The 16,752-nt window shown below is 33.9% G+C and overlaps 1 protein-coding gene across 1 annotated transcript; it reads left to right on the forward strand.

The window, feature by feature from the left end:
• The first annotated feature begins 8,853 nt into the window (after window positions 1–8,853).
• LOC133878331 (protein NUCLEAR FUSION DEFECTIVE 4) lies at window positions 8,854–11,054 on the forward strand. Its single transcript, XM_062316858.1, has 2 exons — window positions 8,854–10,064; window positions 10,618–11,054. Exons 1-2 carry the CDS (start codon window positions 8,878–8,880, stop codon window positions 11,042–11,044), a joined length of 1,614 nt encoding a protein of 537 aa, XP_062172842.1. The 5' UTR covers window positions 8,854–8,877; the 3' UTR covers window positions 11,045–11,054.
• Window positions 11,055–16,752: the final 5,698 nt, after the last annotated feature.

The following is a 16,752-nucleotide window of genomic DNA, read 5'->3' on the forward strand; positions in this document are numbered from 1 at the left end:
AAAGCCCCATCCAATTGTTTACAGAGACCATCTGGGAACAGAAAAGAACTCATGTCATAGGATGATAGAGCAGAGACAATTGTTTTTATCAGAGTAGTTTTACCTGCTTGTGACAAAGTTTTGGATCTCCAACCTTCGATTTTCCCATTAACCTTGTATAGGATATATGAGAAAATTGCTTTTTTAGATTTTCCATATAGGATTGGGAGGCCAAGGTGTTGTGCTGTAGGTGGGGTGGTCTGGTAGGGAAGAATGTTTCTGATAGTTGAGATTTGCTGGCATTGACAGTTTGTCCAGACCAAGAGATATATTTATTGAGGCAATCCTTTATAATAATAGCTTTGCTAGAGGTTGCAGTGGTAAAAATGACTAGATCACCAGCAAATAAAAGACAGTTTAAGGAAGAATAAGATCTAGCTATTTTGAAACCACGAAGACTTTGATGAAATAGTCGGGAGATGACTTCAGTGCCAATAATAAAGAGAAAAGGGGATAGAGGATCACCTTAATGAAGACCCCGAGATGGGGAAAACAAACCAAAAGGGTTGCCATTCAGAAGCACCAAAAATGAAGAGGTCGAAATACAGAGCTTGATCCTGGTGGGATGAAATCCAAGTTTTGTAAGAATAGCTAGCAGAAAAGACCATTCCATTTTGTCAAAAGCTTTCTTCATATCAATGTTAACAGTCATTAGGCCCCCTCTACCCCGCTTGGATTTAAGAGTGTGGAGCATCTCATGGGACAATATAGAATTGTCTTGAATATGGTGGTTAGGAACAAAGGCTGTCTGAAATGGAGATATAATATTGTTGAGTAGAGGCTTCAGCCTATTTGCAAGCAGCTTTGAGATAATCTTGTTAATAATATTACAAAGGCTGAAGGGCAGTAGTGATGCACAGAGGAGGCACCCAGCTTCTTTAGAATTAATGCTGTGAAAGTGTGATTCTGTTCCTTGAGCAGATGCTTATTCCTAAAAAAATTCCAGATAGCTTGTAGAACAGTCAGTTTAATACTATCCCAATATTTCATGTAGAAAAGAGCTGTAAAACCATCAGGGAAAAGGGCCTTGGAGGCACCCAGGCTGGCAAGAGCAGCATGGATTTCAGTTTCAGTTGGGATAGCACATAACATACTATTTTCTTCAGCAGATATAGAGCAATGAAAAAGATCTAGTAACTCATTGTTAGCAGTTGGATTTGTACAGACAAACAGATGCTTGAAATTGGAAACAAAACAATCACCAATAGAATTCCTATCTGTAATCCATCTATCATTTGAGGATTGTAGAAGATCAATAGCATTTATCCTTCGCCGTATAAGGGTGCTAGTATGAAAAAATCAAGTGTTGAGATCCTTACATGTCAACCAAAGTTCTCTTGATTTATGCTTCCATGGGGATTCTAACTTCCTGAATCAGATATTCATCTAAGAGGGATTTGAGGTGAAGCTCTAAGGCTAAGTTGGAATCTAAAGGAGGGGCCTGTTGAGTGATGTCGAGTAGTTGATAAATAGATTCCAATTTCCTTTTAATTTCTCTAAAGTAGTGCTTATTCCAGTGTTTGATAGCCTGCTTTGTGTTCTTTAGTTTTTTGTATCAAGCAGTAAGCTGGAAAGCCAGACACAAGAATAGACCAGGCTTCATTAATAATTCACTACAAAAATACAAGCATTTTGACGCGTGTCTACAGTATCCGTTACTGTAGACACGCGTCCAATTTGACACGTGTCTTTGGAGACACGTGTCTAATTGTACAGCCGTCACAAATTGACACGTGTATTTAATACGCGTGTCCAATTGGACACGTGTATTTAATACACGTGTCAAACTGTTATTTTTTTCCAAATATAATTTTTTTTTAATTAAATAGAATTTCAACAATTAGACACGCGTATTAAATACACGCGTCCAATTTGACACGTGTATTGAATACACGTGTCCAATTGGACACGTGTATTCAATACACGTGTCAAACTGTTATTTTTTTCCAAATATATTTTTTTTTTTATTAAATAGAATTTCAACAATTAGACACGCGTATTAAATACGCGTGTCAAACTGTTATTTTTTTCAAATATAATTTTTTTTATTAAATAGAATTTTAACAATTGGGGACGTGTATTTAAATACACGTCCTGAATTGGGCACGTGTACTGAGTACACGTGCCCAATTGTTTGGCCAGAACGTGTATATGTGTTTTCTCCCGGTTATATGTGTTTTTTCCCGCTTATATATGAGTGTGTATATATATATATATATATATATATATATATATATATATATATATATATATATATATATATAGATCGGAAATGGGTAGCAGAAACCCATTTCCGATCTGAATTCTCTCTCTCTCTCTCTCTCTCCCTCTCCGTCACAGCCGCGCCGGCCAGCTTCCGGCCACCGCGCATCAGCCCTTCCCGCCGGTGAGACGCCCTCTCTCCACCTTTCTCTGCTCGGTTCTCGGTCTCTCTCTCTCTCTCCCTCTCTCTCTCTCTCTCTCCCTCTCCGTCACAGCCGCAGCGGCCAGCTTCCGGCCACCGCGCATCCGCCCTTCCCGCCGGTGAGCCGCCCTCTCTCCAGCTCTCTCTGCTCGGTTCTCGGTCTCTCTCTCTCTATCTCTCTCTTCCTCTCTATCTCTTTCTCTCTCTCTCTCTCTCTCTCTCTCTCTCTCTCTCTCTCTCTCTCTCTCTCTGTGTATCTCTCCCTATCTCTCTCTGCCTCTCTCTCAGTATCTCTATGTCTCTCTCTCTCTCTCTCTCTCTCCCTATCTCTCTCTGCCTCCCTCTCTCTCTGGATCTCTACGTCTCTCTCTCTCTAATAATGTACCGTTTGTTTTTTTTGTATTTTTGTCGTCGAAAATAGTAAAATTTGGAAAAAAAAAACAAAAATTTATTAACCCAAATAAATTTAAATAAACAATAACAAAATTAAATTGAAAAAAAATTCCAAATTTAAGTTTTAAAAATTCAATTTGGATTTTTTTTTTTTTTAAAAAAAAACGTTTTGACACAAATATTGCAAATACACGTGTCAAACGGTTTGACACGTGTATTTGCAATACACGTGTCAAAACGGTTTGACACGTGTATTTCAATACACGTGTCAAAATGTGCAATTAGAGTCTTGCACATCTGACACGCGTAAGACGCGTGTCAAAATACTCGTGGCAAACATTTTGACACGTGTACAGTGCCGTACACGTGTCAAAATGCACGTGGTAATTTGACAAAATTTTTGTAGTGATTACTCCACAAGTGGGATCCCTTGTCCAAAATTCTTCAAAAGCGAAAAGGACGAGGGAGAGAAGGGGATCTAGTTTATGTATCTAAGAGTAGAGGGTTGTGATCAGAATTGTGGGCTGGCAAATGAGTAACTGAAAAAGAGGGGAAGTGTTGAATCCATTGAAAGTGGGGGGACCTTAATTAAAGAGTATTTTATTAACTTTTTATCATATTAGAGCCTTAAAATGCTTTATTGAGCCGTAATTTATTTTTTAAAATATATTTGTTGTATAATTATTAATTGAGGACTTTGATAACCGTTTAAATCACCTTAAGCTCGAGCCCCCTATGTGGTTGAGACTCAAGAGTATTAGTTCGTGAATATCAAATATCTCCAACAAACATGACGGCCTTTTGCAGATGTCAACACCAAAAAGAAAGGCATTTAATGAGGGTACCGAGTATGCAATGTTGAATGTCTTGGAATGAAGTAGGATTGTAGGAGAAATAGAGGTTCCATTATATATAGTACCTTCACTTAAGTTTCTATCAACTGCACCACAACATGGCCCTTGTGAAGGAAAGTACCTAGCTACTAGCTAGCTAGCTAGTGCCGGGGCAATCCCCATACGTTGTCGTAAGATACTTTGAATATACATGCCTAAGTGTAAAAATGTAGAGTTTTTATATTAAGAAAGTGTTATAAGTGTGAGTTGCTACCAGCTAATATAATATAGTTGGACTCAAATTTATAGACTTAAGTTTTTTTGGTTGAATTGTGTCCTAACATGTTATATTATAGTCTCACCGAAAGACTTCTCAATGTGTAAATCTTCCATACAAGTGGTATTATAACCAATGGTGAAATAGTGCAGGTACGGACAAGGATCCTTAAAATATAGACAAAGGTACATGGTTAGTAATGTAATGTGGGTCAAGTGGATCGCAGAATCAACAATCACACAACACACAACTCATCCACAAACCAAGAAAATGTAAGGATTTGTTGAGAAATCACACTTCGAGTGTTTCTTATTGAAAACTGATGAAAAAGTACATAAATTGGAGTCAAGCCGCGCGTTCTTATTAGGCTTAAATAAAAATATGGCCATAGTCCTACAAAAGCAAAAGAAAAAAACTACCTTGCAGCAAATCGGTCAACCGAGTATCTCAGGTTTTTGTATGGGACTTGCTACAACGTACATCCTTAGTTGTTTGAGCATCTACCGAGGGATCTACCAAGTTTCCCAGATCAGATTGTTGAATTTTTATTGACAGCCCACTCTGACATAGTAAACGTTAAATTTAAAAAAATTCATGAAATATGAATTTGTAAACCTTTGACTAAGCTTTTTCACGCCATCAAAATTGCCTTTATCTCATACTGAAATCCCAAGATATGACCAATTGAGTAGGATTGGTTTGCTCGAAAATTAAACTAGCATGCATTAGTTAGGTTTAATCTTTTAAGTTGAGTCGTATCAAACATGTTATATTATGGTCTCCTTAGAAACTCACTATGATATATACGTAAACCTCTTTGACAAGATGAATAAATTAATGACTATAAATCCAGCTTTTTATTAATACATTGAAAAAATATGGCAAAGATCGTGGCTGTGGGCGACAAGCTTGCTCTTCTTTGGTTGGGCGGGGGAGTGTCAACTTCACTGCTTTGCGTGTGAGAAGAGTTAGGTTCCTAGCTACATTGGGTCCTTCACGTGACACGTACAGGAAGCTTGAGTACAGACAAATTAAAGATTGTTACAGATCACTGGACATGAGTCACATGACCCTTCTTCGAGGAGATACAAAATCGATGCCCATCATATATATGATGAATTATCCATCTAATTTATATTTTCTCCTTTTGAATTAGTTATCAAATTAGTTTTTGAAGTATTTGATTAATCGAATAATTCAGATTTAAAGTTCTTTTGTACTTCGACATTGTCTACTTAAAAGCTAGCAAAAATTTAAGATAAAAATCTAAGGTGGATTGAGTACCCAAATGTCGAAAGATTTAGGGGATTAGTCAGGCTAGAGGCAACCTCAATCCAGGTCTAAGGCCCGTGAGCACCTACTAGCATATGCATGTTGTACATTATAACCCTCTGTGGCCTCTTGCATATGCTCCAAACAGTAACCATTCTATAGGGAATGGCATGCGCCAATCTATTGACTTGATTGGAGAATGAGTCGTTGGAAACACTCCCTCAAAGATACGTAAGTTGCAAGTCTTAAATGCCTGCGTGTTTCTAACCCGTTTGATAAGGGAGAGAATCATTGGAGACGACATCCAAATCAAATGAAATCATGAAGATGTGCCACGCCACTTTCCATGTGGGTCTCCTTGACCTTCGGCACTTGCGCGCCTAGTTAAACCTGCTTGCCAACTAAACAAGAAAAACTTCTACGAAAGATAAAAGTAGTCCACATCACAAGTGCCCAAGGTCTCTCATGTACCCTTCTTTCTTACACTTTATTTATATACCCTATCAATCTCACTCTTGCTAACTTAATTATCGGAGGTAGTTACGTGGGAGTAATGCTATCAGGAGGGCTAGAGTTCTCCCAAATGTCATGTGCATTAAAATTACAATTTGATCAAAATTCAATAATAATTATCTCAAATTTAATTAATGGTAATTTTAAAAGTTACATAACTTTTGAGAAAACACAAAGATGACTAGATTATAGCATTGCTTGTTATGCTTCCACCCTCGACGTGCCATTCCAACACTTTTTTTTTTGTTTTTTAACATATCTCCTGGCCTATACCAGATCGATGTTCGATGTGCATAATTATTGTATCAATGCAACGAAATATAGGGTTGATAGGTCCTTATTGGAGCTACAATGTTGGAGAAGTCCACAGTTTCCAGATACATTCATGAATTTCAATTTTAATTAAGGTCAAATATAACAAAATTAGTATAAAGGAACGAGTGTATATATGATCATGCATGTAGGGATTTTTTTTTTCTTTTTTTCTCTTCAATTTTCAAAGGAGAGGAAAAGTACCGTTCTCTATTTTTCTTTTAGAGAGAGAAACTCTTAACCTTTATAAGGTTTGAGATTCTTCTGCCTCCCTAGTGAGGCTTTTCTACTGTCTTGTGCTGTTTTTTTGGAGGGGAAGGGAGAAGGATATGAAGCCTCCTCCCTCCTTTCCTTGTTGCTTTTTTTTTTTTTTTTTTTTTTTTTTTTTTTTTTTTAATTATTATTATTATTATTTTTTTTTTAAAAATTTTTATGTTTTATGTTTTTCAGCAGTGTTGGCCACACATTAGCACCTCTCCACCGTTCCTCCACCTCTACCATCGCTTCACTCCCAGTCGTCGTGCCAGTCTTGGATCTACAGTGAATTTTAAATTTTGGTTTCTCCAAGCTCAATTTGTCACCCTGTGTCTTTCATTTCCACCTACGCGTTGCTCCATCGTGTTCTTTGCCGTCTCAAACTCCATGTTGCCTCCCTTCGCGATGCCATCTAACCCCCGCGCCCGCACGTAGATCTCACACTCCACCTTGCCGACACTTTCCTCCTCCGTTGTTTTTGTTTTGGGGTGTTTTGTTGTTGTTGTTATTTCTATGTTTTTATGTTATGCTTTTTTGTTTAATATTTGTGGGTTTTAGTCTCTTTATACTTTTGTGGTTTTGGTCTTGTTGTGGAGATTTTGGCTATTGAAGATCCGTTCTTCTCTTCGTCATGCAATCATAATCGTTTCAGATTTTATCAATGCTCATCCTTCACCGACTTCCGCTTGGTTGTCATTTCAATTAATTGCTTGCTAATGATCGAGTTTCGGATTTCATTGGTACTCATCCTTTGATGCCCTTTCATAAAGGATTAGATCAGTTTTTGACCAATTTAATACTATATATATATATATATATATATATATATATATATATATATATATATATATATATATATATATATATATATATATGTTTGTACTGATTATCGTTTTGAATATATTGTTAGAGAGTCTACTATTTTTTCAGTATTTTGAACCCACGAAACCTTTTTCAAATAAAAAAAGAAAAGGGGGGGTCAAAGTGGACTCATTGTGCGAAGTATCAGAATTACCTGACTGCCCTATACATTGATATCATGGATGATGTCAATTTTTAAAATAAAGCAGATCGATATCATGGAGGATGTCAATTAAAAATTAAAAATAAAGCATATTCACACACACTCTCTCTCTCAAACACACACAGACAAAAAGGAATTAAATCATGATCAAGAGATGGCATATTTCAGGCTGAACATATCTCAGATATCAAAGAAATCAGGGTAGAGAATATGGAAACAGTTCACTAATCGAAATAAAATTTTTGATTATGTTGTAAAATCAAAGAATAAAGATATTGCAATACGTAAATTAAAATTAGTTCTTCAGGAATTATGTATGATTCTTCTTTATTATTGTGTATTTTACATATTACTTAATACTCATTTTTGTAGACATGAAATTATAATACAAGGTTAAGAAATATAAAAAGGTAGTATATGAATTAAAATGCTACATTAATGTATTCCATGAATGTTATATGAATTTTGAAAGATGAAATGAAGTGTAGAATTTTAAGAAATGAAGCTAAATATGGCGTATTTTAAGTAACTTCTTTATATTAGTCACTTAAAAAAAAAAAATCATTTAAAACATACGTGACACGCCAATCAGTATAGAATAAGTATGATATATAAGTATAAATAGGAGCATATATCTAAGTTTGGAGGGAAATCCATTTTTATTGAGTTTGACCCCACTCTAGAGTCTGGACCCCACCCTCTACTCTCTACTAGTATCTTCCTTTCCAAACCTTCACATTGATGTCCTTACTAACTCATGACACCCACACAAAAACAATTAATGTCGCCGAAGGTGGTGGTAGACAATAGACCACATTTTTATGTGCATAACCACATCGATCGTGTCATTCTCTTTGCCACCCTTTGTGACTCCTTTCACCCCCTCTTTCACACAACACCCGGCCTTCTCACTTCGAGATCAGGAATTTTTACTATTTAAAAAAAATAAATTCATTATAATAAAGCCGTTTTTAAATCGAAATGATGTGAAAAATGTTACATATTAAATATATGACATGTTAACAATAAAACTAAAAAGAAAATCATTCTAAAAGGTTTTTTTTCTAACGCTTTATGTCGTATAAAAACTTTGAACAAAAAACTGTTTTTTGATTTAGTAAAAAATAAACGTCTTTTTAAAAGTGAATAAAAAGCCTTTTAAAATGATTTTTTTTTTTTTTTTGGGCTTCATTGTTAACATGTCATATCTTTAATATGTAATATTATTCGCATCATTTAGATGTAACAAAAAATGGTTTGAATTCAAAGAAATTTGAAAATCTCAAATTTCTTTGAAATTGTAACCCATACCAAATAAGTGATTGGACAGTCCAATTTTTATTTAGTAAGGTGGATCTAAAAAATAATCATTTACAACCACCTCTTCAAATTTTCTTAAATTCAAAAAAAAATTTGAGGGTATTATTTTCCGGTCTCCTCACCTCCATGCATGTCCCTCTCACAATTTCCTAACCATATATCAGGCGCCGAACCGACCCTTATAAATTTTAGACCATTACCCAAGTAGTACTCCAAATTCCTCCTCGCCATCATCATGTCTTCAAGAACCCTTCAATGGCTAAGCCTTGTGGGAATCATATGGCTTCAATCCATAAATGGAACAAACACAAACTTTCCCGCTTATTCATCCCAGCTCAAGCACCTCCTTTCCATCTCCCAAGTGCAACTCAACAACCTTGCCTTCGCCTCCGATGCCGGAAAACTCTTAGGTTGGTTTTCCGGCGTTGCAGCTTTTTACCTTCCCCTTTGGCTAGTTCTTCTCATAGGTTCTTCTCTTGGGTTGATTGGTTATGGCTTGCAATATCTCTTTGTAACAAACCAAATTTCTTGTCTCTCATATGGCCATGTTTTTGTTCTCACTGTTATCGCAGGGAACAGTATTTGTTGGATCAACACCGTTTCTTACGTTGTTGCCATACGAAACTTCCCGTCTGATCGCCAGGTTGTCGTGGGGTTAACAACTAGCTATTTAGGATTAAGTGCAAAGGTTTACACAGATATTGTAGATGCTGCTTTTCCTTCTTCACCCATTGAAAGAGCTAAAGCCTATCTTCTTCTCAACTCTGTCTTACCTGTCATAGTTTGTGTAATAGCCGCACCGCTAGTCAGAGAAGTTGATGTACATGTTAGAAGGCCTAGAGACATGAAAGTTGGGTTCATTGCAATTTTTGTGATAACAATGACCACTGGTGTCTATGCTGTAATCAGTAGTTTGGAGTCGATATCAAGAAAATTATCGTCATGGAGTCGTGTCATTGGTATTGGCGTGTTCTTATTGGCCCCATTAGTGATTCCGGCTGCAGAAAAGATCGTAGAACTAGTAAGAAAATATAGGGATATAAATACAGAAAGAAAAGTGTATCATTTTACTATAGAGGAGGGTGAAGGGGCAGCGAGAATCGAGAATGGAGTGGTAAAAGAGACAGAGGAAGCTGGTGAGGATATTGGAGTAAAAGATCAGAGAGAGGAAGGTGGTGAAGTTTGTGAGGTTGGTATTAAAGAGGAGATTGGAGTGAAGGAGATGCTAAAGAGACTGGATTTCTGGTTATATTTCTTTGTGTATTTATTTGGTGCGACGCTTGGCATCGTGTTTTTGAATAACTTGGGTCAAATAGCTGAGTCCCGTGGGTACTCGGGAACATCTTCTTTGGTCTCTTTGTCTTCTTCATTTGGGTTCTTTGGACGTCTCATACCTTCCCTTTTGGACTACTCCTTCTCAAGGTACCTAATTAACCCTCTCTTTCATCTCTAACAAATTAAATTACCAATTATTAATTAGGAGGCATTTGTTGGTGCATTACCTAATCTATTGAATGCAAACAATGTGCATAAATATTGTGTTAGTTTATCATATGAATTCTACTGTAAACTGACTTGAATGACCTTTCCTAGTGCATGCAGAGACAACCTTTTTTTTTTTAAAAAAAAAAAAAAAAAAAAACAAAAACATTAACAAACAATTCAAAACGATGGTCTCAATTTTAAACGAATATGGTAAGAATTTAAAGTTAGTGCATCTAACAATAAATTCTAACCATGAACTGGATGCTATTCATTCAATTTGAAATGAAAAGGATCTCATTTCACAATAAAAAACACTAAAATTTATTTTCACATTTATGTCACATCAAAACATTTTTCTTTTTCTTTTTTTTTAAAAAAAAAAAAAAAAAACTTTCTAAAAGACATTAACAAAAGGATATATATATATTGCTTCCCCTTTAATTTGTATGTGTAAATAGTTGTAATTTTAAGTTTGGTTTGAATTGTCCAGGACCAAGTACATGATTTCAAGACCAGGTTCAATTGTGGCTTTAATGGCTCCAACAGCAGGAGCTTTCTTGTTACTTGTCAACAAAGCCAACCTTTCTCTCAACATCAGCACTGCCGTCATAGGAGTGTGTAGTGGGGCAATTACTTCAATCGCCGTATCCACAACCACCGAGTTGTTTGGGACAAAGAATTTCTCCATAAATCACAACGTGGTGGTTGCCAATATTCCAATAGGATCCTTTGCTTTTGGCTACTTGGCAGCTCTTCTTTATCGCAAGGAAGGAAATATTGGTGGGGATGGCAAGTGCATGGGCATGGAATGCTACAGGAAGACCTTCATCATCTGGGGTTCATTTTGTTTTCTTGGGACTTTTCTAGCTTTTGCTCTGTATCTTAGAACTCGGAAGTTTTATTTAAGAAAAGTATAATTAAGATATATACCCAAAAATCCATTCACATATACTAACTTTAGCCATATATAGAACAGAAACAATGAATGTTTAACTCTATAGGCATATATAGTATAGGACAAGTATGTGTTGGATTTTGCTCATGCTGATCAGTAAATGCTTTCACTTTGATTAATTAATTAAGAGAGTTTTTATTGCCGTCCATTTTTCTATCGGATAAGAGATTGAGATCTCTTGTAATTTGGACAACATATTGTATGTGAGAGATCATCCATGTTAGATTCACCTGTCCAAATAAATATTTGATTGTCTAACTACCTATCCAGACGGATGGATCCCATGCATATAAACTCTCTCTCACAGCTAATTATTTTTGTAGATATATCTTGATTCTCGAATAAGGATTCTCAGCAATATTCGGACGGGTGGATCCCATGAATGTAGTCTCTCTCACAGCTAATTATTGTTGTAGATATATCTTGATTCTCGAATAAGAATTCTCAACAATATTCGGACGGGTGGATCCCATGCATGTAGTCTCTCTCACAGCTAATTATTATTGTAGATATATCTTGATTATCGAATAAAGATTTGCTGCAATATTGGTTGCACTAATTATAATTTGACCAGTCTTACAAAAAGAGCAATTAAGTACGAGATTCCCCTGTTTTGAACAATTAATCATAAGCTCTACACCTACTCTTTTTGTAAACCGACTGAATTCATTTGTGGCATCTAATACCGTGACAATATTGTGAAAATTGTTGTCGTGTGTTAGATGGCATCGTTGTTTTCACCAAAGAATTGGCATCATTCTAATCTATAAATGCAGTATCATTGGTGCCCTTCAAAGCACGGGTAAGATATATATATATATATATATATATATATATATATATATATATATATATATATATATATATATATATATATATATTGCACCAATTACCATCAATATATTGAAGTTTGTATTAAAATAAATAATAGATAGAATAAAAAATAATTCTTTTTTTTTTTATCAGCTAGAATGCATGACATTGCTCGAAATGCATGCTCTAAACGTACAATTCTTTAGATGTGGATTGTTGGTAAAGATGTTTGATATCATTTTCTTACATATTTTTTGTTATTTTTTTTAAGAGACTTGCTATTTAGTACGCTTTGGTCATTGTCCTATCATTTCATGTGAATCACAAAATTCAATATTTAATTTACACAATTTTTTATATAAAGATGAATAAAAAAAATATGTAAAAGAGAATAAAAACAAATCTCTTATCTTTAATTTACCCTCTATTGCCCATTGCCCTTTTGTATGAGAAACCATTGGCTTTAGAAGAGATGATGATGCTGACATTCACTCATCCTCATATTCCTCATACAATCATGATAGTATAAGATTTTTTTTTTTTTTTTTTTGTTCAAGGGGACCTAATATCATACTATAAATTGACAAATATCTAAATTTGGGTTGCACAGTCTTTTAAATTGACATGATTTTTACATATATGTCTAAAAAATTCAATTTTTTTAGAGCATGGATTAAAATGCATAAAAGAATTACATATTCTTAAAATAAATATCGTTTTAGTAGATTAGATTGAAAAAAATATTTTTGTCCTTTTTTCAATATCACATAATATATATCATACTATAAATTACAAAGATAAAAAAACAGTGGAGATACCATACTTTTTGAAATTATGTGACCCTCGATGAGTAACCAAGGAAAATAAATTAACCGCACCCTTCCAAGACTTTACCAAATTCACCAAAATTAATTTCAATTTGGTTTGTAATATTATGGAAGGATTATGTTTCGCAAATCTGACACGAGCTCAACATAAAATTAGCAAGTTAAAGTTGAAGAGTATGATTCATTTAACTAAACTAGTTGAGTTAAAATTGACCTATAGTCTTACTTATACTCATGACTCGACGTACGACATTTAGAGCTGGTAATTTTTTACACAACCTGCGAACTTAACACAAAATTAATATATTAGGGTTGAAGATTTGATCCGTTCAATTAAATGAATTAGATAACAATTAACCTATATAATTTTATACTCATACCTCAATACAATCTGAATATCAATAAGTAGTCATTCGGAATACGGCAGGTTAAAACTGTCAAGAAAAATTTTCAGGTGGGACCATATATACAGTTAAACGAAGCACTTAACCAAAGTTGGGGGGAACTAATGATGGTGCAGCTGAAAGTTATATATGTTTATCATAGCATAAAAGATGGTTATATGAACCAAACATGACTAGTTCTCTTCATGCATGCATGATATCATGTATGTGATGTAAGGATGATGAGTGGATTGGGTCATCCTGGTTACCATCAAACTAAAATATCCGGATCGATTGATTCTGCATGTGTGTCCTCCAGCCACCCAAGTGTTCGGCACACAAGTCTCACCGTACCAGCTTGTCTTCATGAAACCTCTGCCACTTGGCTGGCCACCTTCACCTTCAAGGGTTTCTTGTCTTCATGAAACCTTTGCCACTTGGCCGGCACCTTCACCTTCAAGGGTTTTTAGCATGCAGAAAAGACAGTTTATAATTACTAGCGTTGGTATAGTATTAAAGCTTTGAGTCCAATTCACTTTAAAAAAAAAAAAAAAAAAAAAGAGAAGAAAAAGAAGGTCTGGGAGGTTCTTCCATACGTATTATTATTTGACAATCACACACCAGTCAAATAACAATTAGGGGTGTAAATACTGGTGGATATTAACCGCTGCATCCGTTATTTGCACATGCGGTTACGTATGGATAGTAAAAATCATTATTTGCATATGCAGAGAACTGTTTTGAGCATGCGGATACTGTTATTATCCGCATACCCTTTATATATTTTATATATATTATATGTAATAAATTTACCAAAATAACGTCGTTTTGGATTAGGCATAAATTATGTTTACATTTGTTTGGTTGGTTTTGTTGCTTTTTCGTATAACACTTGAGCAAATTAAAAAGGCAAAAATAATGTGAAATTAATATATTTTCAAAAGATTAGAGCTTAAAAAAATTAAAACAAGCCCAAAACACTAAAAATCGACCTAAATTATTTTTGAAATCGTTTAAAATATGTCATTATAAAAACTCAAAGAAAGCCCAAAAGATTAAAATATGCATATTACCCAATATGCAGATAGTGGATAATAATCGCAATAACAGCTTGGATGTAGTTAGTAAAAACATGATATGGATACGGATACAGATAGCTAAAAATGATATTCACATTTTGCGGATGCGGCTGGGGATATTGAAAATAACCGCACCCGTATCCGCATATACACCCTTAGTGATAATCATCTCAAATAAGATAAAAGCTTATCCTAAAAACGATTTATCTTTATTATTTTTTTCTCACCAAATTTACGAATTTAAGAATCAGAGGCTTTTTCGTTGATTATTCTAGAGATTTTCTTCTTTGTCTTGCAAATGAATAAGCATTTTCTTGTCCTCAATGAGTAGCTCAATCGACTAGCGACCACGCCACATGAAGTTGAGGTCACTAGTTCGAATCCTCCCTCCCCCTCTTATGTGGACATGTAAAAAAAAAAAAAAAAATGCATATTCTTCTTATGAAAAAGAAACATCGTAAGTGTTATTGAATTGCAAGTGAATATCATGAACTATTAGGTGCAATAACTCTTATTTGGGTTGTTCATTAAGTGCACTGTGCACACAATCACCAACTTCAATTCAAGGAAAACCTGGCAAATATTAGCTACTCTGTTTAGAGCATTCACATCCAATTCTTTGAACAATCTTTTTCTTCAAATTATGAAGAATCATGCATGCCTTAAAATGCCCTACATTTGATTTTTGCTCATCCTTCGTATTAAAGAAAATGATGTAGTGATCACCGAAGATCACTTATCTCTCCAAACTCGATTTCTTTCTAGATATAATTTTTAAGGTGTAATTAGCTATAATTTAAAGAAAAAAAATGTCAAATATTATTTAACCTCCTCAACCAACCATTTTTGATAAAGTACTACGAAGTTATAAGTGTCATGATTTAACCTTTCAAACTGTCAATTTATTATTATTTAGTCACATCCGTTAATTTTGACCATTATGTTGGATGAAAAATCAAAGTTGAATAAAGTGTTTCGAAAATGCCTTTATTTTGGCCATTGAAAATCAAAATTACCCTTGTATTTATTAATTAATAGGAAAAGACTAATTTTATTTTTTAAAAAAAAAAAATAAAGAAAAAAATATCTACGAATAAAAACAAAATCAGTTTCCCTGGTTGGAGAAAAAAATAAAGAAAAAAACTGTTTGAAGAATCGGATGCAAATCCACTTCAGATGTAAATGTGCATGTCACCATCTTCAATTTTTCATATAGGAATTGAAAGTTACTTTTTAGTTGCTTATACGGCTTCTTTTTTCTTTTTTCTTCTTTCTTTTTTCTTTTTTCTTTTTCTTTTTATTTTTTATTTTTATTTTTATTTTTTTTTTTGTCTTTTATTATTATTTGAGGTATAGCTGCCTATTCTTTTTAGCCACTCAATTTTTGTTACCTGCGAGGAAGTGTTTAAGGCCCCAATTGCTTGCTAATTGCTAACCACGAGTTTTACTTCTGACAGATAGATACACTATGAATCAATACGTGGGGCCACGCGCAGACTTAAATGTGCAGGGGCCCGCGCAGACTTAAACGCGCAAATTTTGAAGTTTAATATCTGGTCTTTCATTTCAGTCAGCATCAAATAAAATAAATGTCAAGGTTTAAAGACTAAAGTTAATATATTTAACGGTTTACATTTTATTTTTGAAGAAAATGCTTATAAATGAATAAATGCTTTCGTTAGGCTGATCAGTGATGACATATTAATGCTAACTTTGTTTGTTAATGTATTTTGAAATGTGTTTTTTTTTTCATTATTATTATTTTTTGTTTGAAAAAATGTTCTAATAATGTGACAAAAATGTAAAAATAGTTTTGAGTTTTATTTTTATTTATTTATTTATTTGTGTGTGTGTGTTTTAAGTTGTTTCTTAATTTTTTTATTATTTTGAATAGCTAGGAAAAACAAAAAGGACTAGGAAAAAGCTTTTTTTTTTTTTTTTTTGATTAATAAATTAAATGAAATAGATTAAAGTTAAATTTAAGATTTCATTTAAATGCATTCAACGGTATAGATGATGTCACATCATTTAAAATTTTAAATAACTTGACAATATATGTACTATTAAATCTGTAAAATTTTAATATAAATCATGAAATGAGTCTTTTCTATTTCAAGTGAAACAGAGAGAATACTTATCCATGTTTTGAGAGTTTGGAGGGGAGATGGGAGGAGAGAATAAGGATCCGTTTGGAATTACGATTTCAAAAAGTGCAATTTAAAAATAATAATTTTAAAATGTGTGTTTTGAAAAAGTGATTTTAAAAACGCAGTTAAGCGTTTGACCTTTAAAATCGCAGATTTTTTACATTTTCAAATCTCGATTTTTAAAAAACTCAATTTTCAAATAATTCATTTTCTTGATTTGATTTAAAATCTCACTTTTTATCAGACTTAAATGTGCAGGGCCCCGCGCAAACTTAAACGTGCAAATTTTGTTTAATATCTAGTCTTTCATTTCAGTCGGCATCAAATAAAATAATTGTCAAGATTTAAAGTTAATATATTTAACGGTTTACATTTTATTTTCACTGAAAATGCTTATAAATGAATAAATGCTTTCGTTTGG

This window comes from Alnus glutinosa, chromosome 9, assembly GCF_958979055.1.
Source record: "Alnus glutinosa chromosome 9, dhAlnGlut1.1, whole genome shotgun sequence".
In the NCBI taxonomy this organism is placed as follows: Eukaryota; Viridiplantae; Streptophyta; class Magnoliopsida; order Fagales; family Betulaceae; genus Alnus; species Alnus glutinosa.

Excerpts from the sequence above, each read along its gene's own strand:
- LOC133878331 (XM_062316858.1), top strand. The coding sequence starts at position 8,878 with ATGTCTTCAAGAACCCTTCAATGGCTAAGCCTTGTGGGAATCATATGG. Across the intron at positions 10,065-10,617 it reads TTGGACTACTCCTTCTCAAG|GACCAAGTACATGATTTCAA; the intron begins GTACCTAATTAA and ends TGAATTGTCCAG.